Raw genomic sequence first — 17184 nt, forward strand, 5'->3', positions numbered from 1 at the left:
GACCAGACTGAGGGGTCCTGGGATCTCCTTAAGAGCTAGGGAGTTTATTTTAAGAGCAGTGGAAAGCCACGGACTAGGTTTAAGTAGGGAGTGACTTGATCTGGTTTGTATTTTATGACAACTTCTCCAGTTGCAGTGAAGAGATTGTGGTGTTTTAGTAAAAGTCCTCCAGTTTCAGGGCTGGATGGAGAAAGACCAGGCAGGAGATTGACCCAGGTAATGGTGACTTGGATTTGGGGGACAGCAGAGCATATGGAGAGGAGTGGACAAATTTGAAAGATGTGATGAGCAGATGGGTGGAGAGAGGAAGAAACTGCATGAAAAAGGTGTGTTTGTTCCCTTCCCTTTTCAGTGGGGGACTTGTGGCTGCTGGCTTCACATCTCAGTTCTTCCCTTTGTGAGAAGCAAACTACTTTGTTGGCCACCTCCCTACCTCAGAGGTTCCATTAGGGGTCAGGAGCAAATGCTGTGAAACCCCTCTGAGAGGCTGAAACGCTGAAAGAAATTAGCTCAGGCCTCTGAAGTTAGCTTATGGCAGATGAGAACGTTTGGCATGGGGGACTCTGGTGTGCTTCTGAGGCCTGCCGGGGTAACTCAGCCTCTGCTGTGCTGTGGCCAGCATGAGCGGGCTGATAAAGATGTTAGTCGCACAATAGTGCTTGCAGCTTCTGCAAAGATTTCTTTTTGGAATACCTCTGTAAGTTCGGCTTAGGAGCGTGTCCATATTGAACAATAACGGACATTAGACCCTTCTCTTTCCTTCCTTTTGTATTCCTTAGGAGCCCTTAGAAACAGGATCTGTATGCAGAATTAAAACAAACAGTTGTCTTCAGTGTAAAATGGAGCTGAGATGCTGGACATTGGAAAAGGGCATAGAAGGGAAGAAAAGACAGTTTGTAGCTATAGTCGATAGTAGAGGGAGAAGCTGAAATAAGATGTGTCCTGGGAAGAATTAGGGCTGGCAGGGCAGAGTGGCAAGAATTATTCCAAATCAAGTAGGATAACATTTAAAAAAAAAAAAAAAAAGACGTTCTCTTTCTTTTTCTTTTTTTTAACATTTATTTATTATTGAGAGACAGAGAGAGACAGACCGTGAGCAGGGGAGGGGCAGAGAGAGAGAGAGGGAGACACAGAATCTGAAACAGCTCCAGGCTCCGAGCTGTCAGCACAGAGCCTGATGCGGGGCTCGAACTCACGAACCGTGAGATCATGGCCTGAGCCGAAGTTGGACGCTTAACCGACGGAGCCACCCAGGCGCCCCTCTTTCTTTTTCATTTAAAAATGTGTGTGTGTGTCTGTACTGGTGTCTGTACTGCTTGAAATCAAAGCGCTTCTCTCCCTTTAAAGGCCTAAGGAAAGTATCTGAGTGGACTCATCTGTTTCTGGCCATTAGGGTTTGGTGCCCTGCTCTGGAGTGTCTGTTGCAGAAAAAATATATAGTTAACCTTTAATGTGTCCACGCTATAAACAGAAATCCTGGATCTAAAACATGACTGACATCTCAATAAATGAGCGTATCAGAAATACTTGAATGACACCGTGGAAGTTTGGGAACCATTGGAGGTCTTTGAAAGAGCTAAATTCACTTTGGCTACTATTTCCTCTGATGTAGATTTGACCATGTGGAGGTAGGGAGACTGGAATGTCATGTTCTTTCACTGAAGCCACGCTGTGAGCAGCCCTATCCAAATAGAATGTCACACCTCTCAGTTGGAGACCCAGGAGGACTGACCGTGTGCCAAGAGTGAGGACAGGAGGTGGTTACAGTTTACCAAGCAGAGGGCAACCCTCCTGAGAAGCTCCGTGAACCTTGTTTCATCCCTTTCTTAAAGCCTCACGTTGTCCCCATGTGTTTCCATCCTAACAGAAGTGCATACTGTGCTGCTTCCGTGGCTTCTCTGACCAACATCATCACCCCAGATCTCTTTGAGGGCACCGCCGAATGGATAGCGAGGTGAGAGATGCTGGGGTCTGTCCTGGCCTCTTAGAAAGCAGGTGATCAAGATTCTGAAAAAGTAAAGAAAGTGGAAAAAGGAATGGAAGGGAATATAAAATGACAGGAGATGGATTAGGGTTGTAGGATTGTGCATTTCAAACATACAGTAAAAGTTTCCTTTTTTCCGAACTTTCTTCAGTGTTGTGTAATTGTATGGATTGGCAAGGCTCAAAACCTTGGGCTAGCAGTATTTTTGGGCATCTAAGTGGATTTAACCAGTTTAGGGAGGATTTCGGTAATAAGATGCCCTTGCTGATGCCCAGCAATCCCACTTCTACAGAAACTCACACATATGCATGAAAGACACAAACATATGACGTGGTTGTAATAGCAGAAACCCAGGAACTAGTTAAATGTTCATAAGCACGAGATGGAGAAGTAAAGTGTGGTAGGGTCACATGGCAGTATAAATTGGTTAAAATGAACAAACCAGAGCTACATGCATCAATGTGGATAAATCCCCAAAACAACACTGAGTTAAAATAAAGGATGTTAAAACATGCGGATTAGCACATTTATTTAAAATTTGAAAACATGCACAATAATTCTGTACTGTTTATGGAAAGAATCACATGTGGTAATATAAAAACATGCCTGGGAAGAATAAACACCAAATTCAGGATGGCAGTTACTTCTGGGGGGAGAGCAGAGGACATGAAATCAAGAGAAGTTTACACATCTCCGCAGGAGACTTCAGCTGTATCTGTAATGGTTTATTTCTTTAAAATAAAAGAAAGACTTGAAGCACATATGGCTAAGTTAAAGCTAGGTGTTAGATGCATGGATGTTCTATATATTTGCTAGACTTTCCTAGATGCTTCAAATATTTTATAATTTAAAAGCAAGTAAAGAAAATGTATAGTAGATACCTATGTACTTGATATCCAGGCTGTATTATTTTGCTTTTTACACGTTTATTCTTATCAAAGTAGTACCTATTACTGTGAAAATATAGTTTGCAGGTAAATCAGATGGTAAAATATGATCAGATTTACTGTCTTACATAATTTTTATTTTCCTAGAATTAATCATTACCTCTTTTTTTTTTAATGTATAGATTATGGACTTATTCCCAGATTTTCTGCCAGAGCTATAAAGTTACTCTCAATACAAACACTTTCGGTGATGTATCAGTTCTGTGTGTGTGTGTGTGTGTGTGTGTGTGTGTGTGTGTGTGTGTGTTTTCTGAGTTATCCTTCCTGGAGCCCCCTGCTCTCCTGCTTCAGTCTGGACAGATTGCTCTCAGCTTGCTGCACAGCAGGCATCCAGAAGCTTCCTTTCAGCATGAGATTCACTTCACTTCTCTCCTTTGTTGAAGCCCCTGTCCTCTTTTTTTCTTGGCTTACTTACTCATTTTAATGAAGCACATACTCTAGTAGATTCCAAAAGAGAGCACTTGGGAGATGAATTTTTAAGATTATGCATTATTTTAAGATTAAGATTATTTATTCTACTCTCACACTTGATTGATAGTTTATTTGGTGAGAGATTTCTAAATTGGAAACTGTATAAATTGACATCCTTCAGAATTTTTTAGCGTTGCTCCATTATCTTCTGGCTTCCAGTGTCATTGTTAAAAAGGCTGATAATACTAATAACCAACATCTACTGAAGACCTGATATGTAATACTCACTAGTAAGGTAGCTAGAGACTGGTAAGGTAGTTTAGAGATTGAGAGTATAGGCTTTTGAGCTAACCTGCCTGGATTTGTTTCTTTTTTATGCTTTCTGTTTCTCAGTTAAGATTTCCCATCTTTTTATTCTTTATAAGTATATATATTTTTTTCCTACTTCCCTGAGGTAAATATATAGTTATAACATCCGCTTTAAAATTCTTGTGTGGTAATTTCAGCATCTGGGTATCTTGGAGTTGGCATGTCCCATTTCCCTGATTATGCATATGTCAAGTAATTTTAGGGTTGTGTTTTGGACATTATGATGTTACATTATAGAGACTGGATTCTGTTAGATTGCTCTAAAGAGTGTTGTTTTTATTTAAGCAGGCAATCAACTTGGTTAGATGCAAACTGTGAAGTGTTGTTTTTATTTAAGCAGGCAATCAACTTGGTTAGATGCAAACTGTGAATTGTCACAGCCCTGCACTGGGCTGTGGTTCAGCTCTTTGATCAGTTCTTGGGTCAGAAGCTGCCCTCATTTTGCCCAGCACCTGTGTGATTGGGAGTCATGTAGAAACTTCACTGAAGTTTAAACATGGAATTAGGAGTTTTCCTTCTCTGGCTCTTTCTGGTACTCCTCCTTAGTTTCTTTCAGCCTGGTTCTTCTTATCAGAAAAATGGTGGGCTTTCCATTCGTTTCGGCTGCCTTCCACTGACCCCTCTGACCTGCTGCTGCCACCACTGGGGCCCACAGCCATCCTCAGGGCAAACTGGGAAGAAAAAAATAGGGGAGGGGAGGGGAGGGAAGAGATTGCCTGCTTGCTGTTGTCTGCTCCAATTTTTAAATCCCCACCAGAATCTGCCTGCCTTTTGTCAGTCTGCTGAGCCCTCAGGAATTGTTTCTGTGTATTGTGTCCAGAGCATGTAGCTGTTATTTGCAGGAGGAGAAAACTCTGGGTTTGAATCCCAGTCTCGTGATTTACTAGCTTTGTGCCTTGGACAAATTATTTCACTTCTCCATGTCATGGTTTCCTTAAATGTCAAATGGCGGGATATTGAATTTGATATTAAGCTGAATTACAAGAAATTTAGGTGACCAAAATCTGTTATGGTAACCACTGTGCTTTATTGCCTCCCAGTGCCATTGTGTTCCCAATCCGTTGTATGTTTTGGTTTTGTTTCTCTTTTACTCTTTCCCACCTTATCCCCCTCCCTAGAAGTTGTTGGAATCTGTATTCTTGAAGTTTGGAAACTTCAGGCTGATGAACCATGATACAGATTTTTTTTTTCTTCATTTTTTGGGTACTCAGTATGTATCTTCAATCTGGAATTGCAAATACTTTAGTTCCAGAATCTTTATTATACTATATGATTTCTTTGATAATTTCTTTCCCTCTATTTTCAGTGTTTGCCCATTTTATAACCTCCTAGCAGTAGGATTAGTCTTCTAATTTTTCACAATTTTTTGCCTATTTTTTAACCCTTAATCTTTCTTACTGTACTTTCTGGGAGAGTCCCTTACCTTTTATTTTCTAATCCTTCTGTTGAGTTTTTATTTCTGCCATTCTATTTTAAAATTTCCAGAGCTTATTTTAGCCTCGTTTATAAAAGGAATACTTCTTTTTTACATACTTTCCTGTTCTTGTTTCAGGCACATTTTATTCTTAAAGTGTTTTTATTTCATATAATATTTTATCTAAAGATACAATTTTAAAAAGTTTCCTTCTGTTCCCTACGTTATTTCTCCAACGTATTTTTGTTCATCTGTTTGGGTCTCTCTCTTCCATATTAGAGACTTTGTTGAAATGTCTCATATTCATATTTGGAAGCCAAGGGCTAAAAAGCTGATGGGGAGCTACACGTGCCAGAGTAGGCTAGGTTCAGCCTTTCACCCCATTGGGTTTTTCTCTTGGGCTTATCAGCTTCCCTTGAGAAGGATCTTCCGGATTTCTGGTTGGGGTATGAGGTTGGCAGCCAGCTTTGTAAACTAGTAGGAGGAAAAGGGGTAGGGGGTGTTTGTGCTCAGATTATAGATTCTCACTTAATCCCCTGCTCAGTGTGGTGCCTCCTTCCTGCTCTGCTGTGCTGGACATCCTGGAGTTCAGATCCTCTTGATTAAACTCCTGAAACTTCCTGTCCTCTGCTGCATACCCAGAGGTCTCATTGATTCCTATATACATTTGCAACCAATTAACTTGTTTCCAACTCATCCCACTTCTTGAGGCATCGTGGGGCCTCTAGTTCCTGGGCCTTGCACTGGAGCATGTCGTCTTGCTTTCTGTTGCCTCCTATCCCCGGGCTGGTTTAGGTTTCTCTAATCTGTTAAGTCCGTTAGTTCTTATCTTTCCCCTTTTCTGGCTTTCGAAATTTTGTTATTTCCTGTCTGTATTCATATCTTCTCCTATGCTCTTTACCCTTGTGGGTTTATCCCTTTTTAAATTCTTTTCATTTTATTGGGCTTATGCTCAGTCTGTTAGGGTTAGCTAGAAGACATTCCCAAAGAATTTTACTAAAATTACTAATTTACAATTATTAAAATTGCTCCCACGTATAAAAGGGAGGGAAAGCGGAACGTAAATCGTGCGTGTGTGCGTGTGTGCATGTGTGCGTGTGTGTGTGTGCGTGTGTGTGTGTGGAGAGGGAGAGAGAGAGAGGAGGAGACAAACTGACAGTGGTCACTGCTGGTGAGAGGGACTAGGAAGCCAGCTTGGGCAGGAGATTTACTTTTCATTATTTACTTGTTAACACTATCTGTTTGGTTTTTTTTTATTCAAAAAAAAAATTTTTAAAGGTAAGTTCAGAAAAGTTAAGAAAAAGGAAAATGTTAAGAGGTGCCCATCAGACTTTTCAAACTTGACTCTTCCTCTGCTCCACATAGCCAAATGTGTTGGAAGGAAAACTCGACACTTAGGCAGCAGCAGGGTCATGGGATGGAGGTGCTAAAGAATCTGTACAGGGGGTGGTAGCCAGTTTTTGACTTGGCGCCCTGCTCTGTGATGTCCCTGGGCCTGCGGACTGCTCTGAAAAAGGCCTGTGAGTTCCCAAGATGCAAGGCCTCCAGGGAGAGGTGCCTGAAAGACAGGCGGTATCATTGCTTGTTTTCTCTGCCATCCGGAGGTTCTGCCGGCTCTCGGATCATGTGCCCATCCACCTGTGCACCTATACCGCGGTTGGGATTGTGAGGCAGACACGCCTGTAGAGTGTGTACATATTCGGAGGTTATCAGAAGTAAAGTCCTACACTGTCATATGAATATATACTAAGAAAAAATGTCTTTATTACACAGAAAAGCATATTTATTAAAGATGAGCAAAAAGAAGAAAATCTAAGCCACTTGTAATCCACCATCAACCACTCTTTTGGTGTATGTCTTTCTAGAATTCCGGGAAAATTATACAGTACCTTACCATTTTGTAACTTTTTTTGATTGGGAACATCTTTAAATATCCTTCGTAGCATTATTTTATTTCATTTTATTTTACTTTAGTGTTTTTTATTTATTTTTGAGACAGAGACAGAGTGCGAGCATGGGAGGGGCAGAGAGAGAGAGGGAGACGTAGAATCCGAAGCAGGCTCCAGGCTCTGAACTGTCAGCACAGAGCCTGATGTGGGGCTCGAACCCATGAACCGTGAGATCATGACCTGAGCCAAAGTAGGACGCTTAACCAACCGAGCCACCCAGGCGCCCCCATAGCATCATTTTAAATGTGTAGTTTTCCATAGTACAGATAGGCCATAATTTATATAACCAGTCCCTTACTGTTGAGTTCCTGAGTTGTTTCTAATATTTCACTGTTATATTATAATCTTATCTTTGAACACATTTTAACTTATTTCCTAGGATGAATTCCTAAAAATGACCCTATATTGCTGGTCGCAAGATGAGGCGTGTTTTTATGACTAGAGAATACACTATTAATATATAGTCTAACCCCCAAAGGAATAATTGTTATAATAGTAAATGAGTAATTTGAATATATAGGAGGTTATGATTTAAAAAATAAGTTTACTTCGATAGTAATAAAGTTTTATATGTTTATTATAGCAAGCTTTTGAAAATACGGAAGAATAAAGAGAAAAAATACCAGCAATAGACCTGCCCTAAATAGCAATTATTTTTCATTTTTATTCTAACCTGTGGTTGTCATACTGTATGTATGATTTTATTACTTTTTTCCTAAAAGATTTGAGGTACTGTGCATAAGTAGACTGTTTCTCTGAGTCCCCCCCCCCCCCTTTTTTTTTTGGAGGAAAAGGCATTTCCAAAAGTTAATTAGCTGGCATCTTTCCATTCATAGTTGTGATGGTTCATGTCATTATCTGAACAAACTCATTCTTTGCCAACCTGGGTGGTTCTGCACTTGTGCCCACCCACTCTACCCGGCCACTCATGGGTTGACACCTACCACTCAACCTGCTCTTCTCCATCTCCTCCCAGGTGTCAGAATTGGGAAGGTGGAATTGGTGGGGTTCCAGGGATGGAAGCGCATGGCGGCTACACTTTCTGCGGCCTGGCCGCACTGGTCATCCTCAAAAAGGAACGCTCCTTGAACTTGAAGAGCCTATTGGTAAGTGTCTGTTGACTCCTCTTCTTCTCAGGCCCCAGGCTGCTGGTGATGTGACTGGTCAGACTCACAGTGCTTTGGGACTGTTTGGCTGTGGGAAGGACCAACAGAGTTCCTGCTCTGAGCCCACGAACTGAATGACCCGTAATGAAGCTTTTCAACGTAATTGCTGGGGCGCTCAGCACTGGTCGGAGAAAGTGGGAGGAGTGGGCGTCTGCCTGGGTCTTGGGTCCTTTCTTCCTGCCTTTCCATCTTTCCTGCTCTGAACTTTCTATAGTATATTAGGCCAGCTCCACAGTCTTCCTGAGTCCCTCAAACATCTGCAATGAGGCAGAGTACCTGCCTCCTGCTTCCGAGACTGTAGCTTCAGTCTCTTAAATTTGGAGGTCATCATGTATCTTAGAAGGAATCTGCTAAGAGAAAAAGTCATGAGAGGTGCTCTCAGGCCTTTTGAAGCCAAGCTGTTATTACCGGCTGCAATATGTGAACATTTAGTAACTACATTCAAATGAGCTGGGCAGAGCACAGTGGTTGCATCGAGCAGGTAGCCTTAGGCATTTATGTCTGGACTTTAAGCTCCTGATAGATATCGAGAAGGAAAGCTGACTGCATTCTGATTCACTAGATTATTCTTAAATTATCATCAGAGGCCTAGTGTACAAACATACACGCATGCAGTGCCACCAAGACGTCTTTTGGGAAGCATTTACTCCCAACCATGACCTCAAAGCAAACCAGCTGCAATGGACATTCATCTCCTCTCCCCAAGCTCAGATGTCAGCTGCTCATCATAGGAACTGTCATGAGATCCATCATGAGCTTCCAAGAAAGTTTCTGTTAGACTCTACGGATATACTACCAGTAGTATTTTGTCCTCACCCACAGGATGCCTCCTATAGCACACTTTCCTTGAAGGTTCATGCTGAAATGGCCAGCTAGACATTTAAGAGTCTGATTACCAATAAGGCATGAAATTGAAAAGCCCCATTTCCTGGGAAGAAATAAGGAATATAACTAGCAGAAGGCTCGGTTACAATGGCAACACTCTAGATTTGAGCCTTGTCTCTCCCACTTCCACGCGACCTTAGGAAATTTGTCCGTTTTAACTTCAATTTCCTTTGTCCTCTGTAAGGTAGAGATAACAGTTCTTTGAAGGTTAAAGGAGGGGTTAGAACTCTGGACTCTGAAGGTTAAAGGAGATAACATATAGTAGGTGCTCAATAAATGCCAGTGTCCTTCTTACCCAAACCACTCCGTCCCCTCCTTTTGCTTTGAGAGAACTAGGACCCATATCTGAAGGATTTTATGAATTCATATGGCCGAAGGAAACAGAGTAAACCCATGGGCTTAGACACTGGAAAAAACTATGTAGTCCAGCTTAAAAACCCTTAGTCTGGGCAAAAAAACAAAAACCAAAAACCTTTGGGGCACCTGGGTGGCTCAGTCGGTTGAGCGTCTGACTTTGGCTCAGGTCATGATCTCACTGCTCATGGATTCGAGCCCCGCATCAGGCTCTGTGTGCTGACAGCTCAGAGCCTGGAGCCTGCTTTGGATTCTGTGTCTTCCTCTGACCCTCCCCTACTTGTGCTGTGTGTCTCTCTCTCTCTCAAAAATAAATAAATAAATAAATAAATAAATAAATAAATAAATAAATAAATTTAAAAAAATATTTAAAAAGAACACCTTAGACTGTGGTGTAAGTGAAAATGAAGAATGGACTCCCCACTGTAGTACCTGTTTTCTCTTTTCTTGAGTGATGCTTCACCGCTTTCATTAAATGACATCATCCCTAAAGCACTGGCTCATTTAAGACTGGTGATTTATTAGTGCCTACACCTGCAGTGTAGTTTTTTTTATGTCTTACTTCTAAGAATTTGAGATCTGACTCTTATGGGTGAGTATGGCCTTGAACAGGGATATAATCTAAACTCCACACTTGGTAACTTAAAGACATCCCCTCCCCCCTTCCAAAAAGGGTCCTCCATAGCTCCTTTCAGGAACTCAGTCAAGTAAGAACCTAGGGGTGGGGGGAGGGGGAGACATCCTACTCTGCACCTTTCCATTGTGAAAGCCCGTGGCTGGTGTCTGGAACTGCCTGGGAGGGAAATGGAGATGTCATTATCTGCTCAGCCAGTCGGTTCTGCTCGTTTCTGGAGGACGAAACCCCTGGCTATCTTGATCTTGGTAGCAGAGTGTGTTTAGAAAACTTGGAGATAAGCAGGGATGGGCAGCAGCATCATGTGTGACCGCTGAGTGACATCAAGAACCATCTTACAAGTTCAGAGTAAAAGATTGTCTTCTGTTAGCCAACCAGGTTTCCCTGGAGACGCAGAGAGGCTAGAGCTGACAGAGCCGTCCTTGGCGGTTGGGATAATGGCTTCTGCTTCTGGTCCTGCAAGTAACTTGCTAAGAAACCTTGGATGAATTTCTTCAGGTGCCAAGTCAAAGTCAGGAACAGTTTGAGATCATCCACTGAGACACAGCACACAATTCCATTTATCTGCTTTTAATAAACTTCCCTGAGAAGGGAAAGTGGTTAGAAATGAGCCACTTGCCTTCAACTTCCTCGTTAAGCCTTGTTTATTGAGAGACACTTGCAGGTCTCCTTATAGGCCAACTTGATGTCTTTATTCTGTCAGCCTCAGAACCCATTTGAAACCCGGGAAAAGGTGATTAGTTGTCCATTGGGCACGAAGCAGAGATCAGTACTGGCTGCCCTGCCAAGAGTCCAGCTTAGATGGTCCAGTCCGCATCCGCGGCAGTGAGGGGAAGGAAGGAACAGCCCCAGGACTAGAATTCCAGTGCCAAGAAGCCCAGAGATGGGAACTTGGCCTACACCCACCTTTCCCTTCTCTGTCTCATTCTCAGCAATGGGTGACAAGCCGGCAGATGCGGTTCGAAGGTGGATTTCAGGGCCGCTGCAACAAGCTGGTGGACGGCTGCTACTCCTTCTGGCAGGCGGGGCTGCTGCCCCTGCTGCACCGCGCACTGCATGCTCAAGGTGAGCCCGGGGAGCTGCTGGCAGGGGCTGGGTGACTTCCCCCGGCTGCTAGCCCAAGTCAGGAAGCCAGAGTGTTTGTCTGTCTGTCCTGGATTTTGAGTGCCCTGTGTGAACCGCCCCCCTCCCCCCCCGCCATGTCTCCTGCACGCACATGCAGACTAGGCTTTAATTCCAGTGGTTTAGTTGAGTCACAGTTGCTGCTGCAAACTGTCTGTGGCTAGGAGGAGGTAGGTGCGTGTCCGGGCCCCAGGGTGACTGCCACCTCAGCCGGGTGTGAAGCCACAGTTTCCAATGCAGCGTCCCGTATCGGTCATATCGGAACTGAAAACCCACACTGTGTGCGTCGCGGTCACAACAGTGACTGAGAAGGCGATGGCACAAAGGGGCAGAGAGGCAGAACCCCAGGAGAAAAGATCCACCAGGTCTGACTGGCTTTGTAGTTGCTGCTGTCAGCACTGTTGTATTTTAAATTCGTTGAAGAATCCTAAATGAAAGTCTGTTCCACCCATACGACTGGAGTGGAGAGACCTGGGTTCGTTTCTCTGGAGTCGCAGATCGGAAGGCAAAACCAAAGCAGTTAGACAGCAAGCACAACTTCGGGGAGCCTTCCTTTATTTGATCATTTGAAATCTCAGGTCGCCCGCTGACTCCTGAACCATCTTTCTTATTTATTTTATGTGAGAGCAGCGTGTCTCTGAGGAAACTGGTGGGGGGAGGGGAAGTCATGGCTGTCCCGCTGGGTGCTGATGTGTTCTTGGAGTGAGACCCCTTGGCCCAGAGGGAAGGTTTTCTTTGGCCTTAATAATTGGGTAATTAATTGCTCAAATGTGGAAGATGAGATTCTTTCCTATTGTCTGGCCCCCTGACCCATGCTTTTCTTCCTTCTTTGGCTGTTCTTTCTGAGCACCTTTCTTTAGTCTCTTTGTTTCATCTGAGTTGTGGCCACTTTGGATGCTGAATTGAAGTAAACGCAGTCTCGGCCCTGTCTTCCCATTCTTTCTTTCTTTTTTTAATTTATTTTTTTTTTTAATCTTTATTTTTGGGAGAAAGAGAGAGACATTGCAATCTTTATTTCTGAGAGAGAGAGACAGTGGGAGCAGGGGAGGAACAGAGAGAGAGGGAGACATAGAACCCAAAGCAGGCTCCAGGCTCTGAGCTGTCAGCACAGAGCCCAATGCAGGGCTCGAACTCATGAGCTGTGAGATCATGACCCAAGCTAAAGCCAGACACTTAATGGAACGAGCCACCCAGGTGCCCCCCATTCTTTCTTTTTTTTTTTTAATGTTTATTTTATTTATGAGAGAGCACGAGTGGGAGAGGGGCAGAGAGAGAGGGAGACAGAGGATACGAAGCAGGCTCTGCACTAATAGCAGAGAGCCCGATGAGGGCCTGAACCCATGAACCGTGAGATCATGTCCTGAGCCTGAACCAAAGTCAGATCCTTAACCAACTGAGCCACCCAGGCGCCCCCTTGGCTTCCCATTCTGCCGGTGTCGGTCTGTCCTGAGGTTCCTTGCCTTGGGCCCCCTGGGCTTAGGGTCTCAGGGCGTTAGGATAGATCATCCCCCTGACTCTGGAGCCTGCACGGTCTCTGGCTTGACCACTATGATTGGGAGGTCAAGAATTCCCTGAAACTTCAGTGTTTTCAAAGCAAAAATAACTTAGGGTTTTAGTGATTTCTTTATTTGAAACTAGTGAGGTCAAGCCCTTGGTAAAATGGTCAGCCTTTCCCAAACCTGTCCCTGGCAGGGATGAGATGCCAGGAAAATCCAGGAGAGCTGTGAGAAGAGTGCTCCCTGCCAGCATCTTCAGAGGGGCCCCAATTGACATTCTGTTTATTGTAGCACAGGTCCTGGAGGAAATGACATTCAGAGCTTTGCCTGTGGAAAGCGCTGCCTGTGAATCGTGGACCCTGCAGCTTTTGTCAGGGCCCAGGAGAAGGCCTGTGTTGGGCTTGAAGCTCACCCACTTCTCAGCAGCAGTGGGAAGGGAAGGGCAGTGTCTTGAGTGGTGGGCAGAATACTGACGTTGGGAGTCGCAAGGAGACGATGTGTGCGAAGATTTTCGTAATACACTGTGATCAAAGGTTTCAAAGCAGTCTGTATATAATTCCATTTTTAGCGAAGAGTTGACTCCAAAAAATTACGAGAAGGCACCTGGACTGTGAAGCGACACGCAATATTTGTTTTCTTTCTTTTTTTATGTGTATTTTCTGATTTTCTACAATTAATTTGCATAAAGAAAAAGAAAAATAAAATTCTCTTCTAAAAGAAGAGAAATTCTATAAACAAAACAAGTAGCAAGGTAGGACAAATTATTTGTGACAAATGACAAAGGGCTAAATTTCTTTAAGTTGAGAGGCTCCTAAATCACTAAGAAACAGATGAACAGCCCCACTGAAAACCAGGCAGAGGATCTGAACGGGCAGATTCCGGACGGGTAGGAAAGAGCTACTACTTGTGTTACCCCCTCTACGACCACCGCTCCTCCCGGCCGCTGAGGCTTGCCAAGTGTTCAGCCTCAGCCAGGGACTGAACGGAGTCCTCCACAGGTGTTTTCTCATTTGATCCTCTGAGCAATGCTTTGATAGGTGCTGTTGTTATCCTCATCTTACAGATGAGGAAACAAAGACCAGCAAGGGTGAGCAACTTGCCTTATAATGCCCGATCGCCACCTACGCCTCCGTCAGAGCCTTGCTTCTAACCAGCACAGGCGGCATGCATGAAACGAAAAGATGGCAGTGAAAGAAATGTGAATAGAATCAGTGGGACACTGGTCGTTTTTACTGTCACGTTGGCAGAGAGGAGAAAACGCGGTACCCGATGTTGGGGAGAGTGTGGAAAAACAGGCACTTTTGAACTGTCAGTGTGGGTGTAAATAGCTGTATCGGTTTTTTTTGGAGGGTAGTTTGGAGATTTGTCTAAATTACTTAAACCCAGCAAGTAAACTTTCGGGAATTTACCTGCAGAGATATTAGCAAAGGATGTGTGTTGAAGTGGAGTTTTAATGGCAAACAACCAAATGCTCATTAAAAGTTTAATAGTTGAATAAATTATGATCTCCCCATCCCGTGGTTAGATGCAATGAGCTAATATTGGAAAACTCTCCAGGACACAACATAAAGTGTAAAGGGCCAGGCCTAGAGTGGTCTCTGTGCACACGGACCGACCTCTCCACAGCTTTTCCTGGAAGCGAGCAAAACCCCTTTAGCAATGGGCACCTTTGGGAGGAGGGTGGGAGATGAAGGGAGGGAGACATACGTGTTGAATTGTTTTTCCTTCTGTACTACACTCTGCCTTTTCTGTTGCTGTTGTTAACCACGTGCATTACTGCTTTTATCTTAGTAAATGACCAAATAGATTTTGTAAAGGTGATGATCACGTTGCTGGCTAAAGAGATAACAAAGGACCGACACACGACCTTACTGAGCAAGTGGCCGTTAGTGGTTCCATGGAGGTGGCTGCCTTATGTGTATAGAAGACAGCAGTTGAGTAGAAGAACGAATTATTTTTTTTAATTTTTTTTAATGTTTGTTTATTTTTGAGACAGAGAGAGACAGAGCATGAATGGGGGAGGGTCAGAGAGAGAGGGAGACACAGAATCTGAAACAGGCTCCAGGGTCTGAGCTGTCAGCACAGAGCCCGACGCGGGGCTTGAACTCACGGACAGCGAGATCATGACCTGAGCTGAAGTCGGACGCTCAACCGACTGAGCCACCCAGGCGCCCCGAAGAACGAATTACTAAGATCTTAAAAATATTCAATGCTGACTAAATTAGTGAGTTATTTGGTTTCTGTGGAGCAGTAAGAAAGCAGCAGGCCCGTGAGTTTGGGTTTAGATTGATGGTTACTCGTTGCTTGTGTGTTCCTTGGGACATACTCCACGCCTGGATTTGTCCACCTGTGAAATTGAGCTGCATGTGGCTGAACCGGTCAGTTACTGTTTGGGAAAACTTTTGATTTCTTAGATAAAAGGAATCTTTGAAAAGCAAAATGACATCATAATGGGGATTTGTAATTGAAGGGAGAGGTATAAAGGACTAAAAGGCCGATTGTGGTGTACAAGCAGCACCCGTCATTTTTTATTTTATTTTATTTTATTTATTTTGTACAGATGTTTAATGCAGTGATCCTAAAGTTTAGTAAATTTGCTTTTTAAAGAAAAAGTAACAGCTTTCTTGAGATAGAATTTACATACCATACAATTCACTCACTTAAAATATACAACTCAGTGGTGTTTAGTGTAATCAGAGTTGTGCAGCCATGACCATAATCAATTGTAGAATTTTCATCATTACCCCCCTCGAATCCCAGTAGCTATTAAATTTGCTTCTTTAAAGAAGAAATTACAAAGGAAAAATCAACAGTATGGTAACAGCATAGAAAAATGTATGCCTATAGTGTTAAATGGAGAATGCAAAATATAAAATTATAATAACTATATAGAAAAATGCACAGAAACAGACTGGAAGAAGGAAAAATTAGCTTTTAATTGCTATTTACAGATTACTTGCTATCTTTGTAGTAGCCCGAGTATCCAAGTATAAAATTGACCAAGGACTTAATGCATGTGTATATTTAAAAAAAAAAAAAATTCCCACGTAAATGCTTCTGGAAGCATCCATCTGTTGGCAGTCTCTGTCATCTGCATTTGATAACTATGCGGCCCACGGAATTCTCCGACCATACTGATTCAGCTTCAGAATGAAGAAGGCCAGTTGCTTGTTCATACATGAGCATTATTACCAGAACTGCCATTTTCTGCTCCTGCTGCCATATTTTTTTTAAGTTTATTTACTTATTTTGAGAGAAAGCACAAGCAGGGGAGGGGTAGAAAGGGAGAGGGAGAGAATCCTAAGCAGGCTCCCTGCTGTTAGTGTAGAGCCCGACTCAGGGCTTGAACTCACAAGCTGTGAGATCATGATCTGAGCCGAAATCTAGAGTCAGACACTTAACTGATCCACTCAGGTGCCCTACCCTATTACATGATGCAGAAATCCTGGCGGTTCCTAGTAATCCTTCTTAGGAACAGTTTTTGAGGCCAAGAGAGGAGTTGGAGGATGCCCTTTGGAGATACATTAAGTTGAGGTTTAGAAAAGTAGAAGGAACAGACATCACCCCTGTTGAGAGTTCTCTTAGCCAGTTAGAGTCAGGGATGTGCTAGAGGAAATGTCTTAAGAGGCCCAGAGGAGGGAGTTGTGGACTGAGTCAGGAGCAGTGAGAGGGTGGATCTGGAAGGCAGAGATAGCCAGCTGGCCCACGCCTGTCCGTGATGTGGTTTAGGACAGGCATTCACGGTAAGGGCGTATACCCCAAGGTATTGTTCTGCACTGCTGCTCTTTGACTCAAGTCAAAGGTCGGGAGAAGGGACATATCATGGGACATGGGTGAAGATATCAAGTGTCCCAAGAATGTAATTTTCAAAATTAGTCCAGGAATAATAGAGGGAAACCTTAACTGTCCCCAGTGGGTAATAAAATACAAAGACGTTATTCATACCGTGCTGGATGCCCACCGGGCATGCCCTGACGCTATGCCTTTCTGCAGGCGACCCTGCCCTCAGCATGAGCCACTGGATGTTTCATCAGCAAGCCCTGCAGGAGTACATTCTTATGTGCTGCCAGTGCCCCGCCGGGGGGCTTCTGGATAAGCCTGGCAAGTGAGTGCCTTCTCTTGGGAGAGGGAGGGGCAGGGAGGGGAGAGATGGTGTGCCACTCAAGCCTCCCCAGAACCAGAGGGTGACAGCCACTGACCTTTAAAAGCCTGGGGGTAGGGGGGAGGGGGCTCCCTTTCCATCCAGCTGCTTGGTGCTAGTGTGTTGTGGGAAGAAGCCTCCCAGTGGGAGCACCCCTTCCAGTGCCATCCTGGCACCCCCCAGTGCCCATCTTTTGCCCCAGCTTCCATGCAGCCCCCTCTCTGGGTAGGTACACAGATTGCCAGGTTGGTGGCTTTTCTTGCCTTTTTTTTTTTTTTTAAACGAAACTGATTTAAATAGAACAGGATATAG

At 43.8% G+C, this 17184-nt stretch overlaps 1 protein-coding gene across 1 annotated transcript in view; it reads left to right on the forward strand.

Moving 5' to 3' along the window:
- The window catches only part of FNTB (farnesyltransferase, CAAX box, beta), a 67177-nt gene that overhangs the window by 42495 nt on the left and 7498 nt on the right, over positions 1 to 17184 (forward strand). The window contains exons 7-10 of the mRNA XM_043556359.1: positions 1868 to 1954; positions 8051 to 8180; positions 11046 to 11178; positions 16725 to 16836. Of these exons, the coding sequence (XP_043412294.1) occupies positions 1868 to 1954; positions 8051 to 8180; positions 11046 to 11178; positions 16725 to 16836 (462 nt within the window). The remainder of the gene's footprint in view (positions 1 to 1867; positions 1955 to 8050; positions 8181 to 11045; positions 11179 to 16724; positions 16837 to 17184) is intronic.

Source organism: Prionailurus bengalensis, chromosome B3 (genome assembly GCF_016509475.1).
Source record: "Prionailurus bengalensis isolate Pbe53 chromosome B3, Fcat_Pben_1.1_paternal_pri, whole genome shotgun sequence".
Classification (NCBI taxonomy): Eukaryota; Metazoa; Chordata; class Mammalia; order Carnivora; family Felidae; genus Prionailurus; species Prionailurus bengalensis.